Genomic DNA, 20877 nt, shown 5'->3' with positions numbered 1-20877 from the left:
ATGGTGCATGCCTGCTGGAGCTTCTCACACCAGCTTCACTTCTGTGAGCTGCTGGGGCACAGGTGACATGGCCGTGCTGAGAAGTGGGACGAGGCCTTTGAGCCTCCCATGAGGGCCCCAGCATCTCCGCCCTCTGGAACCTTGGGCCCCGCCCCAGCTCAGCCCTAGCCGGGCTGCCGCTCCCTCTATCATACAGGCTGGCCGGCTGTACTCCCCCTTGGTAACTGGCTAATTACTGGAGATTAATGTTGGTAAACAGAAGCCTTCCTCTCCACTGCCATCTGCTCCTTCATTATTTGCTCATCCAGTCCCTCTGCTCTATCCCTGAAGCCCAAGTTCATGGCATGGTCTAGTGTCCAGGTGTGAACACAGCCCAGGTGTTGGGGAACGAGCCAGGGGACCCAGGAAAGTCACAACCTGAGGGAGAATGTAGAATAGGGGTTGTCAGCAGCAGGCTTTATTGGGAAAGGGGCTTTCAGGAGCTGGGTTCCCCAGACACTGCTGGGTCCTGGGCTTCAGCAGAAGCCATGGCAGCAGCCTGTGCCTCCTTCTTCTGCCGCTGTCTCTCCTCCTTGAGGCGCTTGCGCTGCTGCTTGTCTAGGTCCTGTACTAGTTCCTGGAAGCGGGCACTCCTTGGGTCCACGTGGTAACCCAGGCGCTCCTGGGCCTCAGCCTGTAGCCGGGCCCTGCGCTCCTTGTCAGCCTGAGCTTTCTCCCAGCGTTCCCGCTTCTGCAGTCGCCAGTCTTCAATCATCTGTGGCATCTTGGCCATGCACTCTGCAATGTGCTGCTCCCTGCGGAGGAAAGCGGACAGTGAGGGGCAGACCAAGGCATCCCTGTTCACCCAGCTGTCTACTAAACCATCCTCATGCCTGTGTCGTGGCTGCCCTCCCTGACTGCACATGCTGTGTCTGCCAGGTCCACATGTAGGCACAGAGACAACGGGATATTTTCTTCCAGTCCTGAGAATTAGTAGGTCCACTCATCTCAGTCTTGAGACAGGAAAACTGAAGGAATCAAGCCTTATAGCAGGACAGGGCCATCCAGCTGGGGTGGGACAGATGGGGGACCAGCTCCATTCTTCACTGCCAGCATGACTCTGGACAGCCGACGTGGCTTCTCCAGGCCTCAGTTTAATCTGTGAAAAGGGTGATCTTGTCCTTTCAGAGTTGTTGAGAGGGCAAGGTTAAATACCAGGAGCACATTTCACCTGCCCTGCACCCTGCACCGTCAGGGCATCGTCCAAACGTCTGTGTGGCTTGCCTTCTTCGTTCACAGGTTCCTCCTTCACAGATGTCTGCCCTGGACTTCAGAACTCAGCACTACTGGCATCAGCCACACTGGCCTAGTGCTTCAGGGCACACTCCTACATAGTTTTTAAAATCAACTTTCTTTAAGACAGGCTTTCTCTGTGTAGTCCCGGCTGCCCTGGAACTCTGTAAAGGCTGGCCTTGATCTCACTCACAGAGAACGGCCACCAGGGTGCTGGGTGCACCATCACCAATTGCCTGACCTTTTTTTAAAGACAGAGTCTTACTCAGTGATCCACCTGCCTCTGGCTCCAGATGGCTAGGATTAAAGGTGTACGCCCATCATGACTAGTTTACTTAGGATAAAAGGTCTCACTGAATAGCTGTGAGGATCGTCCTCAAACTCAGATGCCCCTTTGCCTCTGAGCCATGTCTTCTCCAAAGTTACAGGCATGTGCCACTAGGCTTGGCTCAACCTCAGTAAATGCACCACCTGTACCCGCTACTGGGAACTCTTTCCTTGAGATTTTTCCAGTAAATATAACTGGTTATATGAGGCTTTGCTTAAACATCATAAGGAGGGGCAAACTGATGTGTCCTCCTGCGTGGGCTCCCTGCCCCCTTTTTTTGTGTTTGAGACAGGGTCTCTCTGTATCCAGGAAATGGCTCGGCAGACCAGGCTGGCCTCGAACTCACAGAGATCCGCCTTCCCCTGCCTCCTGAGTGCTGGATTAAAGGCGCGTACCACCACCGCCCGGCCCCAGCATGCACTCTTAACCGTGTTTTGTCTTCCCAAGGGTCCCTTGTCATCTTGAAATTCCTGCACAGAATATTCAGTAAAGATAAAACAGTTGAGACTGGGCCTGGTACAGGCCTGTAATCTCAGATAATTGGAAGGTAAAGACAGATGGATTCTAGATTCAAGGCCAGCCTGGGCAACATGAATTATGGTTAATAGTGAGACCTTGTTAATACAGCTCAGTGGTAAGGGAAGAGGAAAAGTAAAAAACACAAAAACTGCAATTGAGTGACTACAAGAATTTACCTAGAAGTTTGTTTTTCAGCCAAGTGACCCTGTATGTCACCCCACGCCACGAGGCCTCCGCACGCCTCTTCTGGAGGGTTCGTGGTTTCGGGGCCGTGGGTTACCTGCCCCTATACACGCACCTGGCACGACGCCTTGCCTCCTCGGCCTGCTGCTTCGCGCGCAGCGACTCTTGCATGGTCGCTAAGCTCGGGTACCATTCCCGCTCCTCCGCCTCCACCTCGCGCAGCTGCTCCGGGGACGGCCACAGGGAGGCGGGGGTCACCCCCGAGGCGGCGCCGTGCCGCGCGAACTGCTTGGCCGCATAGCGCGGCCCTAGCTGCCATCGCGGGGTCAGCAGGTTCTCCGGGTCTGGCCACTGGGGTCCGGGGCGGCGGCGCGGGGGTGGCGGCGCATGGTAGTTGGAGGACCTGGGACCCAGAGCCGCCGAGAGCCGCAGGAGGCCGCGCGTCGGCGTCGCGGCTGCCGCCATCTTGGCTGTGGGTCCTCGCGGCGGCGGGCTGGCTAGGGCGCTGCCTGCGCGGCGGCAACGTCGGGGTGGGGGCTGGGGAGCTCAGGTCCCGGAGCCGAGGAGCCGAGGAGCTCGACCATAGTCGATGCAGCGTGGGTGAACATTTAATGCAGGGAGCGGCAGTTTGTTAAAATAATGTATGGCCAGGCGTGGTGGCGCCGTCTGTAATCTCAACGGTCGGGAGGCAGAGGCAGGCAGATCTCGGTGAGTTCAAGGCCAGCCTGGTCTACAGAGTGAGATCCAGGACAGCCAGGGCTACACAGAGAAACCCTGTCTCGAAAAATGATAGATAGATAGATAGATAGATAGATAGATAGATAGATAGATAGATAGATAGATAGATAGACAGAGAGATACACATACATACATACATACATACATACATACATACATACATACATGTATTGGAGGAGGGGCGTGTGGGTGATTAAGTGGAGGTCAGAGGACGACTTGGGGAAGTCGGTCCTTTCCTTCCACCATGCAGGTTATGGAGATAGAACTGCCCTCGCCCCACCTGGTGGCACATGCACCGAGTCTCCTCACGGGTTCTCATTTGGGGATTTTTGGAATAAGATACCACTCTGTAGTCGGGTCAACCTGGAACTTCTTGCAGGACTCAGGATGGCACCGAGGTTGTGGCAGCCCTCGTAGGGCAGGCAGCCTGGCCAGTGCTGGAATGACCGGGAAGGGGCCCGTTTAAAATAAAACTTAAAACTGGCTTGCTAGTAATATTTAAATTCATATATGTAACATTTTAATTTTTAGTTTTGAAATCTTGATGTTTTAAATATTTCCATTTTATTTATATTTTATATCCTCCACCTATTAATGCCTTTTAATCTCTCTAATATATTAAATATTTCCATTTTAGTATCTAGCCTCATGTTGCGTTGCCTTTTAAATCTTTTTTTTTTTTTTTTTTTTTTTTTTTGGTTTTTCGAGACAGAGTTTCTCTGTGTAGCTGTGGCTATGCTGAAACTCGGTCTACATGTAGACCAGGTTGGCTTCGAACTCGGAGATCCCCCTGCCTCTGCCTCCTGAGTGCTGGGACTAAAGCCATGAGCCACCACTGCCCAGGCGCCTTTTAAATCTTTTTCTAAAAGACTTTTTCGTTTTCCATTTGTGTGTGTGTGTGTGTGTGTGTGTGTGTGTGTGTGTGTGCATGTGCATGCCACGTGTGTGGGTACCAGTGGAGGCCAAATTAATTCTCTGGAGCTGGGCTTACCGCTGTTGTCAAAGGGCATGGGTACCGAACCGAACTCAGGACCTCTGGAAGAGCAGGAAGTGCTTTTAACCCTTGAGCCATCCTCCAGCTCCTTGCATTCCATCCGGTTTTTTTTTTTTTTTTTTTTTTTTTTTTTAAGTCTTACTAAGTGGTGCTGACTGGCCTGGAACTCACTGTGGACTAGCCTGGCCTCCAACCCACCGGATTCTGTCTGCCTCTGCCTCTGCAGTTCTGAAATTAAAGACCTGAGACCCCCATGTCCATTTTTGCCTTGTATCTTTTAAACATTTCAGATCTACTTTATGGGATTTGGTTATATGACTCAGTTGATAATGTGCTTGTCTGACAAGCACACAGCCCTGAGTTTTATCCTTGCTGGATAAGCTAAGCATGGTGGTGCATGCCTGTTAATCCTGACACTGGAGAGAGATGGAGTCAAGAGGATCAGAAATTTAACATCGGGGCTGGAGGGATGGCTCAGAGGTTAAGCTAGGGCTGCTCTTCCAGAGGTGCTGAGTTTAATTCCCAGCAACCACATGGTGGCTCACAACCATCTACAGCGAGCTCTGGTGCCCCCTTCTGGCTTGCAGCCATACATGCAGGCAGAACTGTATACATAATAAATACATCTTAAAAAAAAAAAAAAATTTTAAGCCGGGCGGTATTGGCGCTCACCTTTGATCCCAGCACTCGAGAGGCAGAGGCAGGCAGATCTCTGTGAGTTTGAAGCCAGCCTGGTCTACAGAGCAAGATCCAGGAAAGCCAGGGCTACACAGAGAAACCCTGTCTCGGAAAAAAAAAAAACCAATTATTTATATATCTATATCTATATCATCTCTATATCTATATCTATATCTATATCATATCTATTTCTATATCTATATATATTTAAGGTCATCCTGGGCTACATAGGTTTGTATTTTCCATTCTTCCCCTTACATTTTACTAAGCTAGCTCAGCCTAGGCTTGAATTCCTAGCTTCCTGCTTCTATCTTTCAAGTGCTAGGATTACAGGCATGCTTCACTACATCTAGCAAGATCTACTTTAGGACTAGGATTCTTTGTTCTGTTGCTTTTTGGAATTTTGAGACAGAGGCTCGTGTATCCCAGGTTGACTTCAAGTTTACTGTCTATCTGAGGCTGGTCTGAAACTCTGGCCCTCTTGCTTGTCCCTTTCAAGTTCTGAGAGTAGAAGCATGTAACACCATGCCCACTTTAATCTTACTTTAAACACTTTGAATGGGTCTACTCTTTTAAATTTGGTTTTAAAATAAATATTTTTAAATGTTTTAAAAATAAAAATATATAAATATAAACATATATTATAAATATACAATATATAATATGTATATATGGAACTGGAGTTATAGGAAGCTGTGACCTGCCTGCCATTGCTGGGAACTGAACTCAGGTCTTCTGGAAGAGCAGTGAGCACTCTTTTTTTTTTTTTTTTTTTTTTTTCAAAAGATTTATTTATTATATATAGAGTGTTCTGCTTGCATGTATGCCTGCATGCCAGAAGAGGGCACCAGATCTCATTATAGATAGTTGTGAGCCATCATGTAGTTGCTGGGAATTGAACTCTGGACCTCTGGAAGAGCAGCCTGTGCTCTTAACCTCTGAGCCATCTCTCCAGCCCGCAGTGAGCACTCTTAACCTCTGTCTACACATGGGATTGAGTTAATTATTACAAGGAAACGCCTAAATAACCTGTTCCGTGTCAGACTTTTTTTGGTTTTTTGAGACAGGGTTTCTCTGTGTAGCTTTGCGCCTCTCCTGGATCACTTGGTAGCCCAGGCTGGCCTCGAACTCACAGAGATCCGCCTGGCTCTGCCTCCCGAGTGCTGGGATTAAAGGCGTGCGCCGCCGCCGCCGCCGCCGCCGCCGCCACCACCACCACCACCACCACCACCCGGCCCCGTGTCAGACTCTTGGAGTGTGAACCAGCACACGCTGCTGAGTCCCGTTGGACTGGAATTACTTCGTGCTTCGCTGGGGTTGTTACTCTGTTGGCCCTAGTGTGTGCAGAGACCCCCACATGTATGCATGAGCCTGTCTGTTTGAATGTGTATGGCTTCCCTCAGAGGCCAGAAGAGGGCATCAGATCCCTGGAGCTGGAGTTTCAGAATCACCAGCACCACAGAAACTGGACATAATGACTCGGACCTGTAATCCCAGCGTTCAGGAGGTGGATGGGGATAGGAAGTAAAGGTCATCCTGAGCTACATAGTGTTTAAAGCCAGCCTGGAGTATGTGAGATTCTATCTCAAAAAAAAAAAAAAAAAAAAAAAAAAGGTTTCAAGGTGGGTGTATTGGTGCACAACTTTAATCCCAGCAGTAGGGAGGCAGAGGCAGGCAGAGCTCTTAAATTCAAAGCTAGCCAAAGCTAGCTAGTGAAAACCTGTCTTGTCAAAACCAACAAAAATAGGGTTTCAAGTAGCCCATGCTGACTAAGTAGCCAAAATTGACCTTGAATGTCTGGTCTTGCTCCACCTCCCAGCTGCTTGGATTTGTGTCACCAAACAGCTCTTCTTTTGCTTTACTTCTGTGTTGGGACAGAATGGGGACACGTGCTAGGCAAGTCTTCTACCGTTGTTCTAGATCGTCAGACCTACAACGTGTATGTATGTGTGTACGTGTGCTGTGGACTTGTCTGTATGCATATATGTTCACACCTGAGCATGTGGAAGTCATACCTCAGGCACCATCCACCTCAGTTTTGGAGATGGGGGTCTCTAATTGACCTGGGACTGACTAAGTGGGTTCGGCTGGCTGGCTGGTGGGCCCCAGGAATCTGCCTGTCTCAGCTCCCCAGTGACAGGATTACAAGTGCGAACTATCATACCTGCCTTCTTTTTTTTTTTTTTTAATAATTTTAAGGATTTTTAAAAAAATTTGCGTGTATGTGTGTTTGCTTGCGTGAGTGTTTGTATTCCAAGTTCATTCAGGAGCCCACAGAGGCCAGAAAAGGACATCAGATCCCCTGGAACTGGAATTCCAGGTGTTTGTGAACAGCCATATGGGGAGCTGAACTTAGGTTCTCTGCAATAGCTATGACTGTTCTTAACTTCTGGCCAATCTCCCATGTATATCCACATCGATAGATAGATAGATAGATAGATAGATAGATAGATAGATAGATAGTCAGTCTTAACCTCTGGGCAACTCATATATATATATATATATATATATATATATATATATAAGATAGATAGATAGATAGATAGATAGATAGATAGATAGATAGATAGTCAGTCTTAACCTCTGGGCAACTCCTATATATATATATATAGATAGATAGATAGATAATTGATAGATAGATAGATAGATAGATAGATAGTCTTAACCTCAGATAGATGATTGATAGATGATATAGATAGATGATTGATAGATAGATAGATAGATAGATAGATGATATTTTTCTGTCAGCTTATCAGCTGCACATGAATCTGTGAATCTACTGATACTTTAATTTTCGTCTGTGGCCCCATGGACCTATCGGTCACTCAGGCCTTGGCCTGGAGGGCCTTCAAGTCCTGCAGCCCCAACATGTAGGTTTAAACTAAGTCTCTATTGTTCTATTTACCAACAAAGACTTGGAAGTCAGATGTGGGAGTGAAAACCTGCTAGATCAGAGAAGCCGAGAAGCAACCAGCTGACTTTACTTTGTGGCTGGAGACCCAGCAAGAGACATGTCTCTTCATCATCCCAAAACCAAAAAGAAGTGCCAAACTCAAGTCCCCGCCCCTTCCTTCCTGTGCATCTTCTCTATTCAAATCGCTGGCTTCTCTATGGCCAATTCTGGCTAGCTAGTCACTAGTTCTGTCCTCTGATTCAAGGTAAACTTTATTTAACAGTCTAGGGAGTGTCACAGTGTGATCAAAATTCCCACAACAGGTAGAGGGTAGCCCTGACTGGCCTCAAACTCACTATGAAACTGAGGCTGGCCTTGAATTCCTGACCATCCTGCTTCCACCCATTGGGATGACAGGTATTTGCCACCCATTTGGCAAAAATTTTAAATTATATCCCTCCACCCATCTATCTATAGACAGGACTCACTATGTAACCCTGGGTGGCATGGAGCTTGCTTGTCAGACTGGCTTTAAACACACAGATCCTCCTGCTTCTGCCTCCCAAGTGCTGGGATTAAAGGCCTGCGCCCCCATGCCTGATTTACAAAATTTTTATTTAGGGGACTGGAGAGATGACTCAGCTGTTAAGAGATTGTATTGTGCTTTGAGAACATATGAATTAAATTTCCACCACTCATGTTGGGCAGCTGAGCTGTCCATAACTACAGCTCCAGGGGATCAGTCTGATGTTTCTGGATCTTATGGGCACCCACACATGGCACACATGCACACAGACACACAGATACACAAATAGACATGAATAAAATGAAATTAAAATTTAGCCAGGCGGTGGTGGCGCACACCTTTAATCCCAGCCCTCAGGAGGCAGAGGCAGGCGGATCTCTGTGAGTTTGAGGCTAGCCTGGTCTACAAAGCAAGTTCCAGGAAAGGCGCAAAGCTACACAGAGAAACCCTGTCTCGAAAAAACAAAAAAAAACAAACAAAAAAAAACAAAAAAAAAAAAATTTAAATAAAAACTAAAAAAAAAAAGGGGGGGCGGGGCTGGAGAGATGGCTCAGAGGTTAAGAGCACCGGCTGCTCTTCCAGAGGTTCTTCCAGAGGTCCTGAGTTCAATTCCCCGCAACCACATGGTGGCTCACAACATCTATAATGAGATCTGGCGCCCTCTTCTGGCCTGCAGACATACATGCAGACAGAACACTGTATATATAATAAATAAATAAAATTTAAAAAAAAAAAAAAAAAGCGCCAAGTGGTGGAGGTGGCACAGGCCTTTAATCCCAGCGCTTGGGAGGCAGAGCCAGGCAGATCTCTGAGTTCGAGGCCAGCCTGATCTACAGAGTGAGTTCCAGGACAACCAGGGCAACACAGAGAAACCCTGTCTCAAACAAACAAACAAATTCTGGGCCTGGGGAGATGGCTCATCAATTGAGAGCACTGACTGCTCTTCCGGAGGACGCTGATTGGTTCCCAGCACCCATAGGGCAGCTCACACCTGTTTGTTACTCCAGTCTCTTCTGGTCTCTGCTGGTACTGTACACACATGGTGCACAAACTACCCATATACATAAAAAAATGAATAAATTTTAAAATACTTTGGGAAAGATGAGATGGCTGTATTAAGTCACTTTCTGCCAAGCCTGAGTTCAGTCCCTAGGGCACATGTTGGGAGGAGAGAAAAAGTCCTGCATGTTGACATCTGACCTCCACACATGCACCTCAGAACAACAACATGCCCATACACACACGTAATAAACAATAAATAAATAAATTTAATTCCTTTGAGTGAAACCCCTATTTATATTTATTTGTTTTTATTTATATTTTACTTTAATAATTTTTTATGTGGGGCTGGAGAGATGGCTTAACAATTAAAAGCAAGGGCTGCTCTTCTAGAGGTCCCTGAGTTCAATTCCCAGCAACCACATAGTGGCTCACAACCATCCGAAATGAGCTCTGGTGCCCTCTTCTGGCATGCAGGCATACATGCAGACAGAACACTATACATAATCTTTAAAATGTTCTTTTTTATACATAATAAATAAATCCTTTTTTAAAATTCTTTTTTTTTTAAAAAAAGATTTATTTATTTTGTATGCAGTGATCTGCCTGCATGTATGCCTGCAGGCCAGAAGAGGGCACCAGATCTCATTACAAATGGTTGTGAGCTACATGTGGTTGCTGGGAATTGAACTCAGGACTATTTGGAAGAGCAGCCAGTGCTCTTAACCTATGAGCCCTCTCTCCAGCCCTCCCCCTCCCCTCAAAAAGAATTTTTTGTGTGTATGAGTATTTTGTCAGCATGTATGTGTGCGTAGCATATTGCACCTGGTGCCTGCAGGTGACATTGTACACCTGAAAGTGGAGTCATAGACAGTTGTGACCCCCATGTGGACATGGGAATTGAACCTAGGACATCTAGAAGAGTAGTGTGAGTGCCCTTAACCACTGAGTCATCTCTCCAGCCTTATGTGTGTATGGATGTGTGTGTGTGTGTGTGTCGTGCAGTTTTTTATGAGGTTGTGTGTGTGCATGTATGTGCAGGTGAATGTAAAGGTCAAGGTTTTGTTTTTTTGTTTTGGTTTTTTTTTTTTTTTTTTTTTTTGAGACAGAGTTTCTCTGTGTGTAGCCTGGCTGTCTTGGAACTTACTCTGTAGACCATGCTGGCCTTGAACTCACCTGCCTCTGCTTCTGAGTGCTGGGATTAAAAGTGTGCGCCACTACTCGGCTTACATTGTTATTTTTTAGACTTACTTATTTTATGTGTATGAGTGCTTTGCCTGCATGTATGTATGTATGTATATGTATGTGCATAGTGTGTGTACCTGGTGCCTGAAAAGGCCAGAAGAGGGCATAGGATTCCCTTGCACTGGAGTTAGGGATGGTTTGAAGCCACCATGTGGATGCAGGGAACTGAACCCTGGTTCTCTGCAAGACCAACAAATGCTCTTAACTTTTGAGTCATCTGTCTAGCCCCCTCTGCATTATTATTATTATTATTATTATTATTATTATTATTATTATTTATTTATTTTGAGACAGGATCGCTCTATGTAGCTCTGGCTGTCATGGAGCTTGATATGTAGACCAGGCAGCCTGCCTCTGCCTCCTGAGTGCACCACCACCCCTGGCTTCCTCTGACTTATTTTTGAGGTTGGGTCTCTCATTGAACCTAGAGCTCCCAAATCGTCTAAATTGACTGACATGCAGCTCCAGACTTGTGACTGAAACACTTTACCTACTGAGCCATCTCCCCAGCACTGCGTGTGTGTGCCTCAGCCACTAGAGTGTTTCGATTACAGACCTGTACCACAGTATCTAGCAAAAATACTTGAGATTTTCCTTCTCTCTCTCTCTCTCTCTCTCTCTCTCTCTCTCTCTCTCTCTCTCTCCTCCCCTCCCTCCCTTCCTCCTTTTCTTCCTTCCTTCCTTTCTTTCGACAGAATCTCACTATATAGCTCTAGCTGGCCTGGAACTTGATATATAGACCAGGCTGGCCTCAAACTCAAGAGATTGACCAGGCTTTGCCTCCTGAGTGCCAGAACTAAAGGTGTCTGCAACCATGCCCAGCAAATATATGTTGTTGTTGTTGTTGTTGTTGTTGTTGTTGTTTTCCAAGACAGGATTTCTCTGTGTAGTTTTGGTGCCTGTCCTGGATCTCGCCCTGTAGACCAGGGTGGCCTCAAACTCACAGAGATCTGCCTGGCTCTGCCTCCCGAGTGCTGGGATTAAAGGCATGCGCCACCACTGCCCAGCTCAAATACATGATTTTTAAATGAAAAAGAAAAGAAAAAGCTCCTGTGAACCCCCCTTTCCATAGTAGTATAGCAGAAAATAAACTTAGAATAGATGAAACTCAGCTCATTGATTTCTTGAATAGTAATCCTTCCAGTGATTCCCAGTGAGGGAGATACACAAGACAAAAATCAACAAGGATGGGCTGCAGAGACAGCTCATTGGTTAAGAATGTGGTGTGTTTCCAGAGCTCAGTCTCCAGCAACCACGTAAAGTCTCGGGACACATAACTCCAGCTCCAGGGGTCCAGTGACCTTCTCTGGTCTTCTGGCCTTTGAGGGTGACTGCATACATGTGGCAGGCATGTGCTAATAAATAAAAATAAATCTTCAAAGGTTGTTTTAACCTCGATCTTTTGTTGTTGTTGTTGGAGGTCTGTGCTTGAGTAGTGGGCATATTTAAGGCTACAACTGTTTTGTTTATGTGAATGAATGTCTCATACCGCAGAACACTGAAAGCTTCAGATTCATGTCTAGAAACATGCTTTTTTTAAAACTCAGATATAGGAGCCATGTCTATGATTCAAAAGTGATAGCATGTTGGTTAATTACAGCATTTTGGTTTAACCCGCTGTAAAACATGTGAGTGTACACTTTCTAAGCAGAACTGTGACCATTTTGAAATATAAGAGCAATGCTTTGAGAGTTTGATCTTTGACCCCAGCCAATGAGGAAAAGACACAGTTACCACCTGAGCGAGAATAAAAACTAAGTGCACTTCCTATCTCTCTGTTTGCTCTTCTGAATGCACCCTCTTGGAAGAGAGTAAGTTTTGCCTTGTCCCAGACACTTCCAAAAAAGAAAAGAAAAAAAAAAAAAAGGAGTTTGATCTTGGGCCCACTGTGGTGGTACACACCTTAAATCTCAGCCCTAAGGGAGTCAGAAGTCTTGAGGCAAACCTGGTCTACATATCAAGTTCCATGCCAGCCAGGGATTCAAAGTGAGACCATGTCAAAATGAATAAATCCATTAAAATCAAAATGGGAAAAATATGTACAATATGAAAGTCTCCCCCCCCCCCCCTTTAGACAGGGTTTCTCTGTGTAGCCCTGGCTGTCCTGGAACTCACTTTGTAGACTAAGCTCACCTCGAACTCACAGAGACCCACCTGCCTCTGCCTCCCAAGTGCTAGAATTAAAGGGAACACCACCACCATCTTAAAAACTATTACATTTATTTCTTGTGTGTCCACAACCCTCAGTGCAGATGTGGCAATCAGGAGGGGATTTGGGGGACTCCGTTCTCTCTTCTCACCATGTGTGTATTGGGTATTGAACTCGGGTCGTCAGGCTTAGTGGCAAGTGTTTTGACCCTCTGGGCCATCTCAGGGGCCTTCCCCAGGGTGACAATGTGTCTGGGATGGTTTTGCAATTTGTCTTCACTTAGCTGAATGCTTATAATAGTTCACGTAAAAATCAAGGGGCAGGGCCAGCAACATGGCTCAGCAGAGTCTGACAGCTGGAGTTTGATCCCCAGAATCCACATGGTGGAAGGAGAGAATGGACTCCCACAAGTTGTCCTCAGATGCTCTGTAGCTCTGGTTCCAGGGGAGATAGTGACTCTGCCCCTTAGGGCACCAGGTATGTACACAGTGCACAAACCTAAACAAAGGCAGAACATTCACACACATTAAAGTAACATTTTTAAAAATTGAAAAATTCATTAGGTATGTGTCTGTGTGTGCATGTGTGTGTATGTGGGTGTGCATGCCACACACATCTGTAAGAGGACAATTTTGTGGGGTCAGTGCATTACTTCCAGGGGTGTAACTCAGGTTGCCAGGCTCGAATGGCAAGCACACCTACCCACTGAGACATCTTGACCTGGGATTTGTTCTTAAAAGCAAGGATTCTTGAGGGTTTGAGTGCAGGTGAGTGGTAGAACATTTGCTTAAAATGTTCTACATCTAGAATGTGTACATCTATGTGTGGTTATGTGCATGAGTGCGGTTCCCCTGGAGGCTCAAAGGGTGTGGGATCCCATGGAGCTGTAGTTACTTGGTGCTGGGAACTGAACTGAAGTCCTCTGCAAGAGTTCTTAACTGCTCAGGCTTCTCTCTAGGACTCCCAGTCTTACTCTAGTCCTCTACTGTGCGGCGTGGCTTCCTGGTGCCTTGTGGATTCCAAAGTGCTAGGTCAGTGGTTCTCAACCTTCCTAACGCTTCGACCCTTTAATACAGTTCCTCATGTTGATCTGATATGCAGGATATCTGATATGTGACCTCCCCTCCAAAGGGGTCTTGATCCACAGTTTGAGAATAGCTGCCCTAGGTGCTCAAGCCTCTTATAAAGTCCAGAGTGAAAGTGCAAGCTTTTAATCCCAGCATGCAGAAGGCAGAAGTGAGAAGTGGGACGGAGACGGCAGAGAGAGGGTCAAGGCCGCCCTGACATTTGGCGCTTCGGTCTCTGGCAGGATGGAACTGGCCTTGGCTGGAGGACAGCAGAAAGGATGGGTTGGGGTAAGAGTCCGCGTGGAGGCGGGTGTCGGGGCACGGCGACCACGCAGTCCCGGGGGCTGCCGCCAGATGGCGAGCGGGCCCCGGGAAAGACCCAGGCCGCAGCTTCTCACGCTCCTGCGGCCTGGCCTTGCCCCTCTTCACCTGGGTGTGAGATGCATGCCTTTGAGGTGCTAGGGCTGGACCCCCCAGGCGCCTCGAGGCCCCCAGAGCCTGGGGCACAATCTCACATCCTTTGTGTACTTCCCACCACTCTGTTCCCATGCCTGCATCAGCATCTCAGCTCTCTGCAAAAGTGTCACCTTCTCCGGGGGTCTTCCCTGACTGCCCTGGGATCAGAAACCCATACCCTGACCCCTGTAAAGCTCGTTCCATTCATTTTTTTCCCTTTGAAACAGAATCACTCTTTAGCCCAGGCTGCCCTTAAACTTCTGATCCCCCTGCCTCAGCCTCTCATGTGCTGGGATGACAGATATGAAAGTTGTGGCCCATACCTCTAATCTCTGCACTCAAGAGAATGAGGCGGAAGAAGCCCAAGGTTATAGCCAGTCTGGGCTGGGAAGTCCTGTCTCGACCCTCTCACCCAAAAAGACAATAATAGCAGTCATGTTAACTCATTATTGTTTGGGCGCAGGGGTGTCTCAGAGAGCTCCCAGCTTATCATTCCTAAGGGTTCCCTCCTCAGAACAGGAAGAAAAAAACATAATGGGCTTATGCGACCAGTGTGTGTCAACACCTGGTCTTTCAGGTCTTTCTGAGTCCTCTCTCCAGTCTCTGAGGGAGAGATGTTACCAGCATCATACTCCAGAAGAGGGAGCTGAAGCCCAGAGTGGTTAATGGCCTTGCATGAGGGTGCACAGCCAAGAAACTGCAGGGCAGAGCATAGAACCTCCAAGTCACTGAAGGGTGTGATGTCACTAAGTGGATAAATGGGGGTCTCAGGATTCAAAAGACTCCTAAGCCTCTGTCCCCTAGACCTGCCTTCCTTGATTCTCATGGTCCCCATGGAGCAGGCTCAGCCCCCACTGAGACTCGCAGCAGGCTGGGAGGAGCTGTGGGATTGGACAGGTCAGCTTGCCTTCCTTCCCTGCTGGGAGCTCCCAGAACCACCTCTGGGCTGCCGGGAGGAGACAGTGGTGAAAAGCAGACCTCTGAGGACCCAGACTCACACTCTGGACAGCAGGGTCCATTGCCCAGGACCCTGAGCCCACTCCAAGACTGACTGACAACCGCACAGCTAAGTGATGCTCCGTGGCCAGTTAACCACGCTGCTGGGTTTGTTCAGTGGGGCGTGGCTACCCACAGGCTCAGGGAGGCCTAGGGTTCCATCTACCCCTACTCAGGCCTGGGCTGCTGCCAATCAGAGCTGGACTCTGGATCCTCTGGTACCAGCCTCTGCCCTGGGTAGCTGGAAGGCCTTCTTGAGCCTACAAGACAAACAGCAAGGAGCAGGTGGGCTGCAGGGAGGGCAGAGAGAGGCTGCTGGTGTGTCTTTGCCCTTGGTCCCCCAGGAAGTGCTCCAGGAGACATGTAAAGCTGTGGCCTTTATTCAGGTGAGGTGGTGGTGGTGGTGGTGGTGGTGGTGGTGGTGGTGGTGGTGGTGGTGGAGGACACCCTCTGCCTCGTACAGAGCACAGGTTATCAGGTTATGTGGCCTCAGGAAGATCTGCAGTCAAGTCTCAAGTCCTGAATCTTCCGTTTAAATACCTATGAACTTCAGGTTACTCCATCTTCATCAAATCTATTTCCTTTTCCCCTCTCCATTTGTTGTTGTTGAGACATTGGCTCCTGTAACCCAGGCTGACCTCTGTGTAGCTAAAATGAGCTTGAGGCTGGGTTTATGTAGCCCAGGCTGACTTCTGTGTAGCCAAATGATCTGAAGACCCCACTTCTGACTTCACCTCACGTGTGCTGGTTTGCAGGCATATGCAACCACATCTAGGTTCAGGAACCAGGGCCTCATGCATGGGAGGCCAACTGCACCACCTGAGCCACGTCTGCAACTGCTGAATTCATTTTCCTACTTAGCAGCCAGGAAGAGGCTGTTGACAAATATATGTCCCTTGTTCCCCTCCAAACCCTCATGGCTCTCTCCTTTCTCTGAACAAAAGCCCAGGTTCTCAGAGCTCACAAGGTTCTACATTCTTTGACTTCCCTGACTTTGGCTACTCCATTCTCCTCACTCCGCTCCTGACCCATGATACACACTCTGTGTGTGTGTGTGTGTGTGTGTGTGTGTGTGTGTGTGTGTGTGTGTAAGTAGGGTTTTGCTAAGTATTGCAGACTGCCCTGTAGCTCAGTGATCCTTCTGCTAGGATCATAGGTGTGAGTGACCACATCCATCTCAGAGCAGACAGAGGCTTTGTTGTTTTAGCCCAAGTCTTATGTAGCTTGGGGCTAGCTGTAAACGTCTATCCTCCTGCCTCTGCCTCCTGTATGCTGGGATTACAGGTGTGCACCACAGCCCAGTTTGTGTGGTGCTGGAGGTGGAACCCAGTACCTCAAAAATGCTAGGTAAGTACTCTACCTGTTTGTTTGTTTGTTTGTTGTTTGGTTTTTCGAGACAGGGTTTCTCTGTGTAGCTTTGGAGCCTGTCCTGGAATTCTCTCTGTAGACCAGGCTGGCCTCGAACTCACAGAGGTCTGCCTGCCTCTGCCTCCCCAGTGCTGGGATTAAAGACATGTGCCACCACCGCCCGGCAGTACTCTACCTATTGAGCTACATCCCCCAACTCAGGGCAGAGGTTATTTGATTTTGTTCTTTTCAATATACCTGTCCTCATGCCCTACAACAGGGCCAGGCAAACAGTGGACACTCGATGTTTGTTGAATGAATGAATGAATGAATGACTAGTAGCACATGCCTTTCTGGGCTGTGGAGCAGCTGAACAAGAAACAATCTCATATCTGCATTCAGTTGGTGTTCCAGAAGGGCTTTAGGATTTCTCATTCTTTCTTTCTTTCTTTTTTTTTTTTTAAGATTTATTTATTATGTATACAGGTGCCTGCAGGCCAGAAGAGGGCACCAGATCTCGTTACAGATGGTTGTGAGCTACCATGTGGTTGCTGGGAATTGAACTCAGGACCTCTGGAAGAGCAGTCAGTGCTCTTAACCTCTGAGCCATCTCTCTAGTCCCTGGGGATTTCTCATTCTATGCCGAGTTCAAATCCTGCTTCACTGTTGGTGTCTGTAGCTTGCCTTCTCCCTTTCGCACTCCCATTTAACAGAGGCAATGACCTCAGGTGTAGAGTTCCGCTGGCTATGCTCGGTAGGGAACCACTTCCCCAAACCCCCTGGCTTGGTATTTGCCTATTGAACCTTGGAATTCAGAAGACCTCGATTAATCTGTTTTGCCCCAAATCTATTTTTTCCTTTCAAGATAGGTCTCACCAAATAGTCCAGGCTGGCCTGGAACTTGTGACCCCATGTTTCTGAGTCCTGGGGTTACACACATCACCATGCCCACTCCACATTCTGCATCTGCTGCCTACCAGCCAATGGCTGCACCTCTGCTGAGCCCAGAGGGGCACCTGCCCCCGATGGCACAGGACACTTAGGTTGGCAGCCTTCCCTGCGGCTGTGTGGTCTCGGACAGCTCCGAGCCTGAGTTTCCCCATTTGGAAATAGGGACGTATCATCATTGGTCTCAGCGTCAAGTCTGGGTTTAGTGGGGGCCAGCAAGGGGGTGGGCAAGGATTATCTCTTCTTTTTCTTCCAGTGCTGGGAGTGGAACCCAGGGCCTTGGGCATGTATTAGTGGAACACTTGGGAGGCTGAGGCAAAAGGTTAAGAAGTTCAAGGCCAACCTCCACTAAATAGTGAGTTTGAGGCCAGCCTGGGGTACATGAGACCTATCTCAAAAACAAACAATAAACAAAATTTTAAAAAGGTTTCAAGTAGTTTCTTCTTTTCCTTTTTAAAATTTTCTGAGCATGGTGTTGTATGCCTTTAATCCCAGCCCTTGGGAAGCAGAAGCAGGTGGTTCTCTGGGAATTCCAGGCCAGCCTGGTCTATGCAGCAAGTTCCTAGCTAGCTAGGGTAATGTAGTGAGCTCCTGTCTCAAAAAATGTAATTATACTTATTTTGTGGGTACACATATGTGTATGTGTGCATGGGTGTTCCATGACCCAAGTGTAGAGGGCAGAGGACAACTTGTGGGAACTGGTTCCCTTCATTGTGTGGGTCACAGGAATTGAATTCAGGTTATCAGATTTGCAGTGGCCTTGCCCATTGAGCCATCTTGCTGACCGCTATGGTGTGTGTGTGTGTGTGTGTGTGTGTGTGTGTGTGTGTGTGTGTTTAGTATCTCAGAGGGTAGAGAAATGGTCCAGCAGGTAAGGGCACTGTCAGCAAACCTGACTATCTGAATTTGATTCCTGGGACCCATACGATGGAAGAAAGGAACTGATTCCTACAATCTGTCCTTGACTTCCACATGGGCACCATGGCACGTGAACCCTACCACCCTTCACCCTGACAAAATAAATTTAATTTTAAGCAATAAAAAAGACAGGGTTTCACACTGCAGCCCAGGCTGGCACAGAACTCACTGAGCAGCCAGGGTTGGTCTCAAACTCATGGCAGCATTCCTTCAGCCTCCCAAGTTCTTGGATTACAGGGATGAGTCACCGAACCCAGCTTGATTTAAAAAAAAAAAAAAAAAAAAAGATTTGATGTGTATATTTTACCTCCTATCAGTATGTACACCATGGGTGTGCCTCACGCCTATAGAAGCCTGACAGTGATGTCAGACCCCCCAGAACTGGAGTTACGGGTGACTGTGAGCCACAGTGTGGGAAGAGAGTCACCAGTGCTCTGATGGGTCATCTCTAGCCGCGCCCCACCTTGACTTTTCTTTTTCTGTGGTACTGGGGATGGAACCCAAGTCTTGTTCATGTTAGCTAAGTGCTCTACACCTGAGCTACGCCCCAGTTTTGTTTTTCTATTTATTTTGACACAGGGTCTCAGTAAGTTTCCCAAATGGGCCTTGATCTTGAGATCCCCAGTCTTGGCCCCCACAAAGTCTGTGATGTGCGTGTCTGCACCACCAGGCCCAGCTTTCCAGTTTAATTTGGATGGCTTTCGTATGGGAGTGTGTGTGAGGGCACACATGTGTGCAAAGGACAGGGGTTGATGTCAGGGTCCTTAACTGCTTTGTTCCTTAAAAAAAATTTTAATTTTAATTTTATGAGTGTTTTGCCTGCACATATATCTGTGTGCTATCAGCATGCTTGGTGCCCAGAAGAGGGTGTTACACCCCTGGAGAAGTTGTGAGTTGCCATATGGGTGCTGGGAATTGAACCTAGGTCTTGTAGAAGAGTAGTCAGTGCTCTTAACCACTGAGCCGCCTCTCCAGCTCCCTCATGCCTTATCTGACAAGCACTCTCATTGACCCAGGAGCTCACCAATTCGGCTAGGCTGGGCTGGCCAGCAAGCCCAGGGCTGTCTTCCTTTCCTAGTGCTGAGATTCCAGCCTGAGTCCTAGTTTATGTGGGTGCTGGGGATCTGAACTCGGGTCCTCGTGCTTGCACCACATCATTTTACTGACTCTCCCCAGGCCTTGATTCGAATGATTTTATCCAAGAAAGAGGCTTGGAACGGTTGAATAACTTCCTGCAGGCCACGCAGCCAGAAGGAAGATTCAGAATTTAAATCCAGGCCATCTGCCTTCAGCACCCACACCTTTCTGTCGGGGTAGAAGTGGATGGTAATTATTTTCATCCCTCTGGCCATAGACTGCACAGTGCTGACTGTCCCCCTGTCTCTGCTTGCAGGTGCTCTCCAGGCCTGGTTGCACAGCCGCCAGGGTCCTTAATCATCTGTGTTTCGGACATTGTTCCTCCTTCTACATTCCCAGCTCGGATCCCACCCCGGTCGTCCTCTGCAACAGCTGTGTGCCAGCTCAAAAGCGCTGGACATCGGTGGTGCTGTGGTGTGGGGCTGGCCATGCAGCCTCCCCTCGGCGAGTGAGGATGACTGTCACCCTAGTGCAGAAGTGCCAGTGTGGTCCGAAGCTGTGAGCTGAGTGTCGTGGAGGATCGGAAAGAAACAGGAGATGCCATAGAAAGACGTGACCTGAATTATGTACATCAGGTCAAGAGAGCAGGGTTAGAAGGACAGACAGACAGGTCCACAAGGTCCTCATCTTGCTCCAGGAACATGAGACACGGTTCCCCAGTCATGGGTTTAGACCACTAATAGTCATAGCATGTGGGGCTGGGGTGTAACTCAGCGGGAAAGGGCTTGCCTACCATATATGAAGGCCTGGGTTCCATTCTTAGCACGGGGATATGTGGAGGGAAAAAGTAAAAATTAGCTGTAGTGTGTGATTCACAGGGCCCTGTGAGGGAGGGACTATTCCTTCCCCAAGCACTAACTCACATATCCTCAAGAGTCAATCGTCAGCAGTCCTGCAGGGTAGGACTTCAGCACAGGTCATTTTGCAGATGAGGAAACCGAAGCAGCCCTTGAGGCACTGTCACTGTTTTGGGGGTGGGGGTCGAGACACAGGCCTTGCACACGCAACACAGCTCCCCGCTGAGCCCCTCCCCAGCCTGCGGTTCCGCTGCTGACCACGAGGTGGCACTGCGTCTCTCTGTCCGAGCCAGACACTCCTAACTCCTAGGATGACAGCATCACCCAAACACGGACACTCAGCAAAGATGACCCCGTTCTAGGGACACCAGAAAAACAGCAGCAGCAGCAGCAGCAGCAGCAACAACAACAACAAAAAACCATGGCAGGCAAGCGGGAAGCAGCTGCTTGGAAAACCTGGCCCCAGCCAGAGGCGACCCCGAGTGTGCGCAGCAGCCTCTCTCATTGACAGAGGCTGGGGTTTCCCTTATTGCCCCACCCGAGTCCCCGCAGCAGCCCAGCCCCAGCTTGGCATTCCACGGGAATCATAAAGGTTGGCCAAGTCCAGCTGTGCGTGCGTCCCTCTGACTGGGTTTCCTGGGTAGGGGGCTCCCTCCTCAGCTAGGGGGCAGGGTGTGCGGCAGCCAG

At 48.3% G+C, this 20877-nt stretch overlaps 2 protein-coding genes across 2 annotated transcripts; one reads left to right on the top strand and one right to left on the bottom strand.

The window, feature by feature from the left end:
- Nucleotides 1-430: 430 nt before the first annotated feature.
- On the bottom strand, nucleotides 431-2810 carry Gadd45gip1 (GADD45G interacting protein 1). Its single transcript, XM_059264425.1, has 2 exons — nucleotides 2418-2810; nucleotides 431-794 (listed from the first exon to the last, which is right to left on the bottom strand). Exons 1-2 carry the CDS (start codon nucleotides 2765-2767, stop codon nucleotides 476-478), a joined length of 669 nt encoding a protein of 222 aa, XP_059120408.1. The 5' UTR covers nucleotides 2768-2810; the 3' UTR covers nucleotides 431-475.
- A 12310-nt stretch (nucleotides 2811-15120) lies between these two features.
- Nucleotides 15121-20367, top strand: Dand5 (DAN domain BMP antagonist family member 5). Its single transcript, XM_059264424.1, has 2 exons — nucleotides 15121-15429; nucleotides 19650-20367. The coding sequence occupies exons 1-2, from the start codon at nucleotides 15121-15123 to the stop codon at nucleotides 19893-19895; spliced, it is 555 nt and encodes a 184-aa protein (XP_059120407.1). The 3' UTR covers nucleotides 19896-20367.
- Nucleotides 20368-20877: the final 510 nt, after the last annotated feature.

The sequence above is a fragment of the Peromyscus eremicus genome, chromosome 5 (genome assembly GCF_949786415.1).
Source record: "Peromyscus eremicus chromosome 5, PerEre_H2_v1, whole genome shotgun sequence".
NCBI lineage: Eukaryota > Metazoa > Chordata > Mammalia > Rodentia > Cricetidae > Peromyscus > Peromyscus eremicus.
The sequence above is the reverse complement of the archived record's forward strand: the minus strand, read 5'-3'. Positions and strand labels throughout refer to the sequence as shown.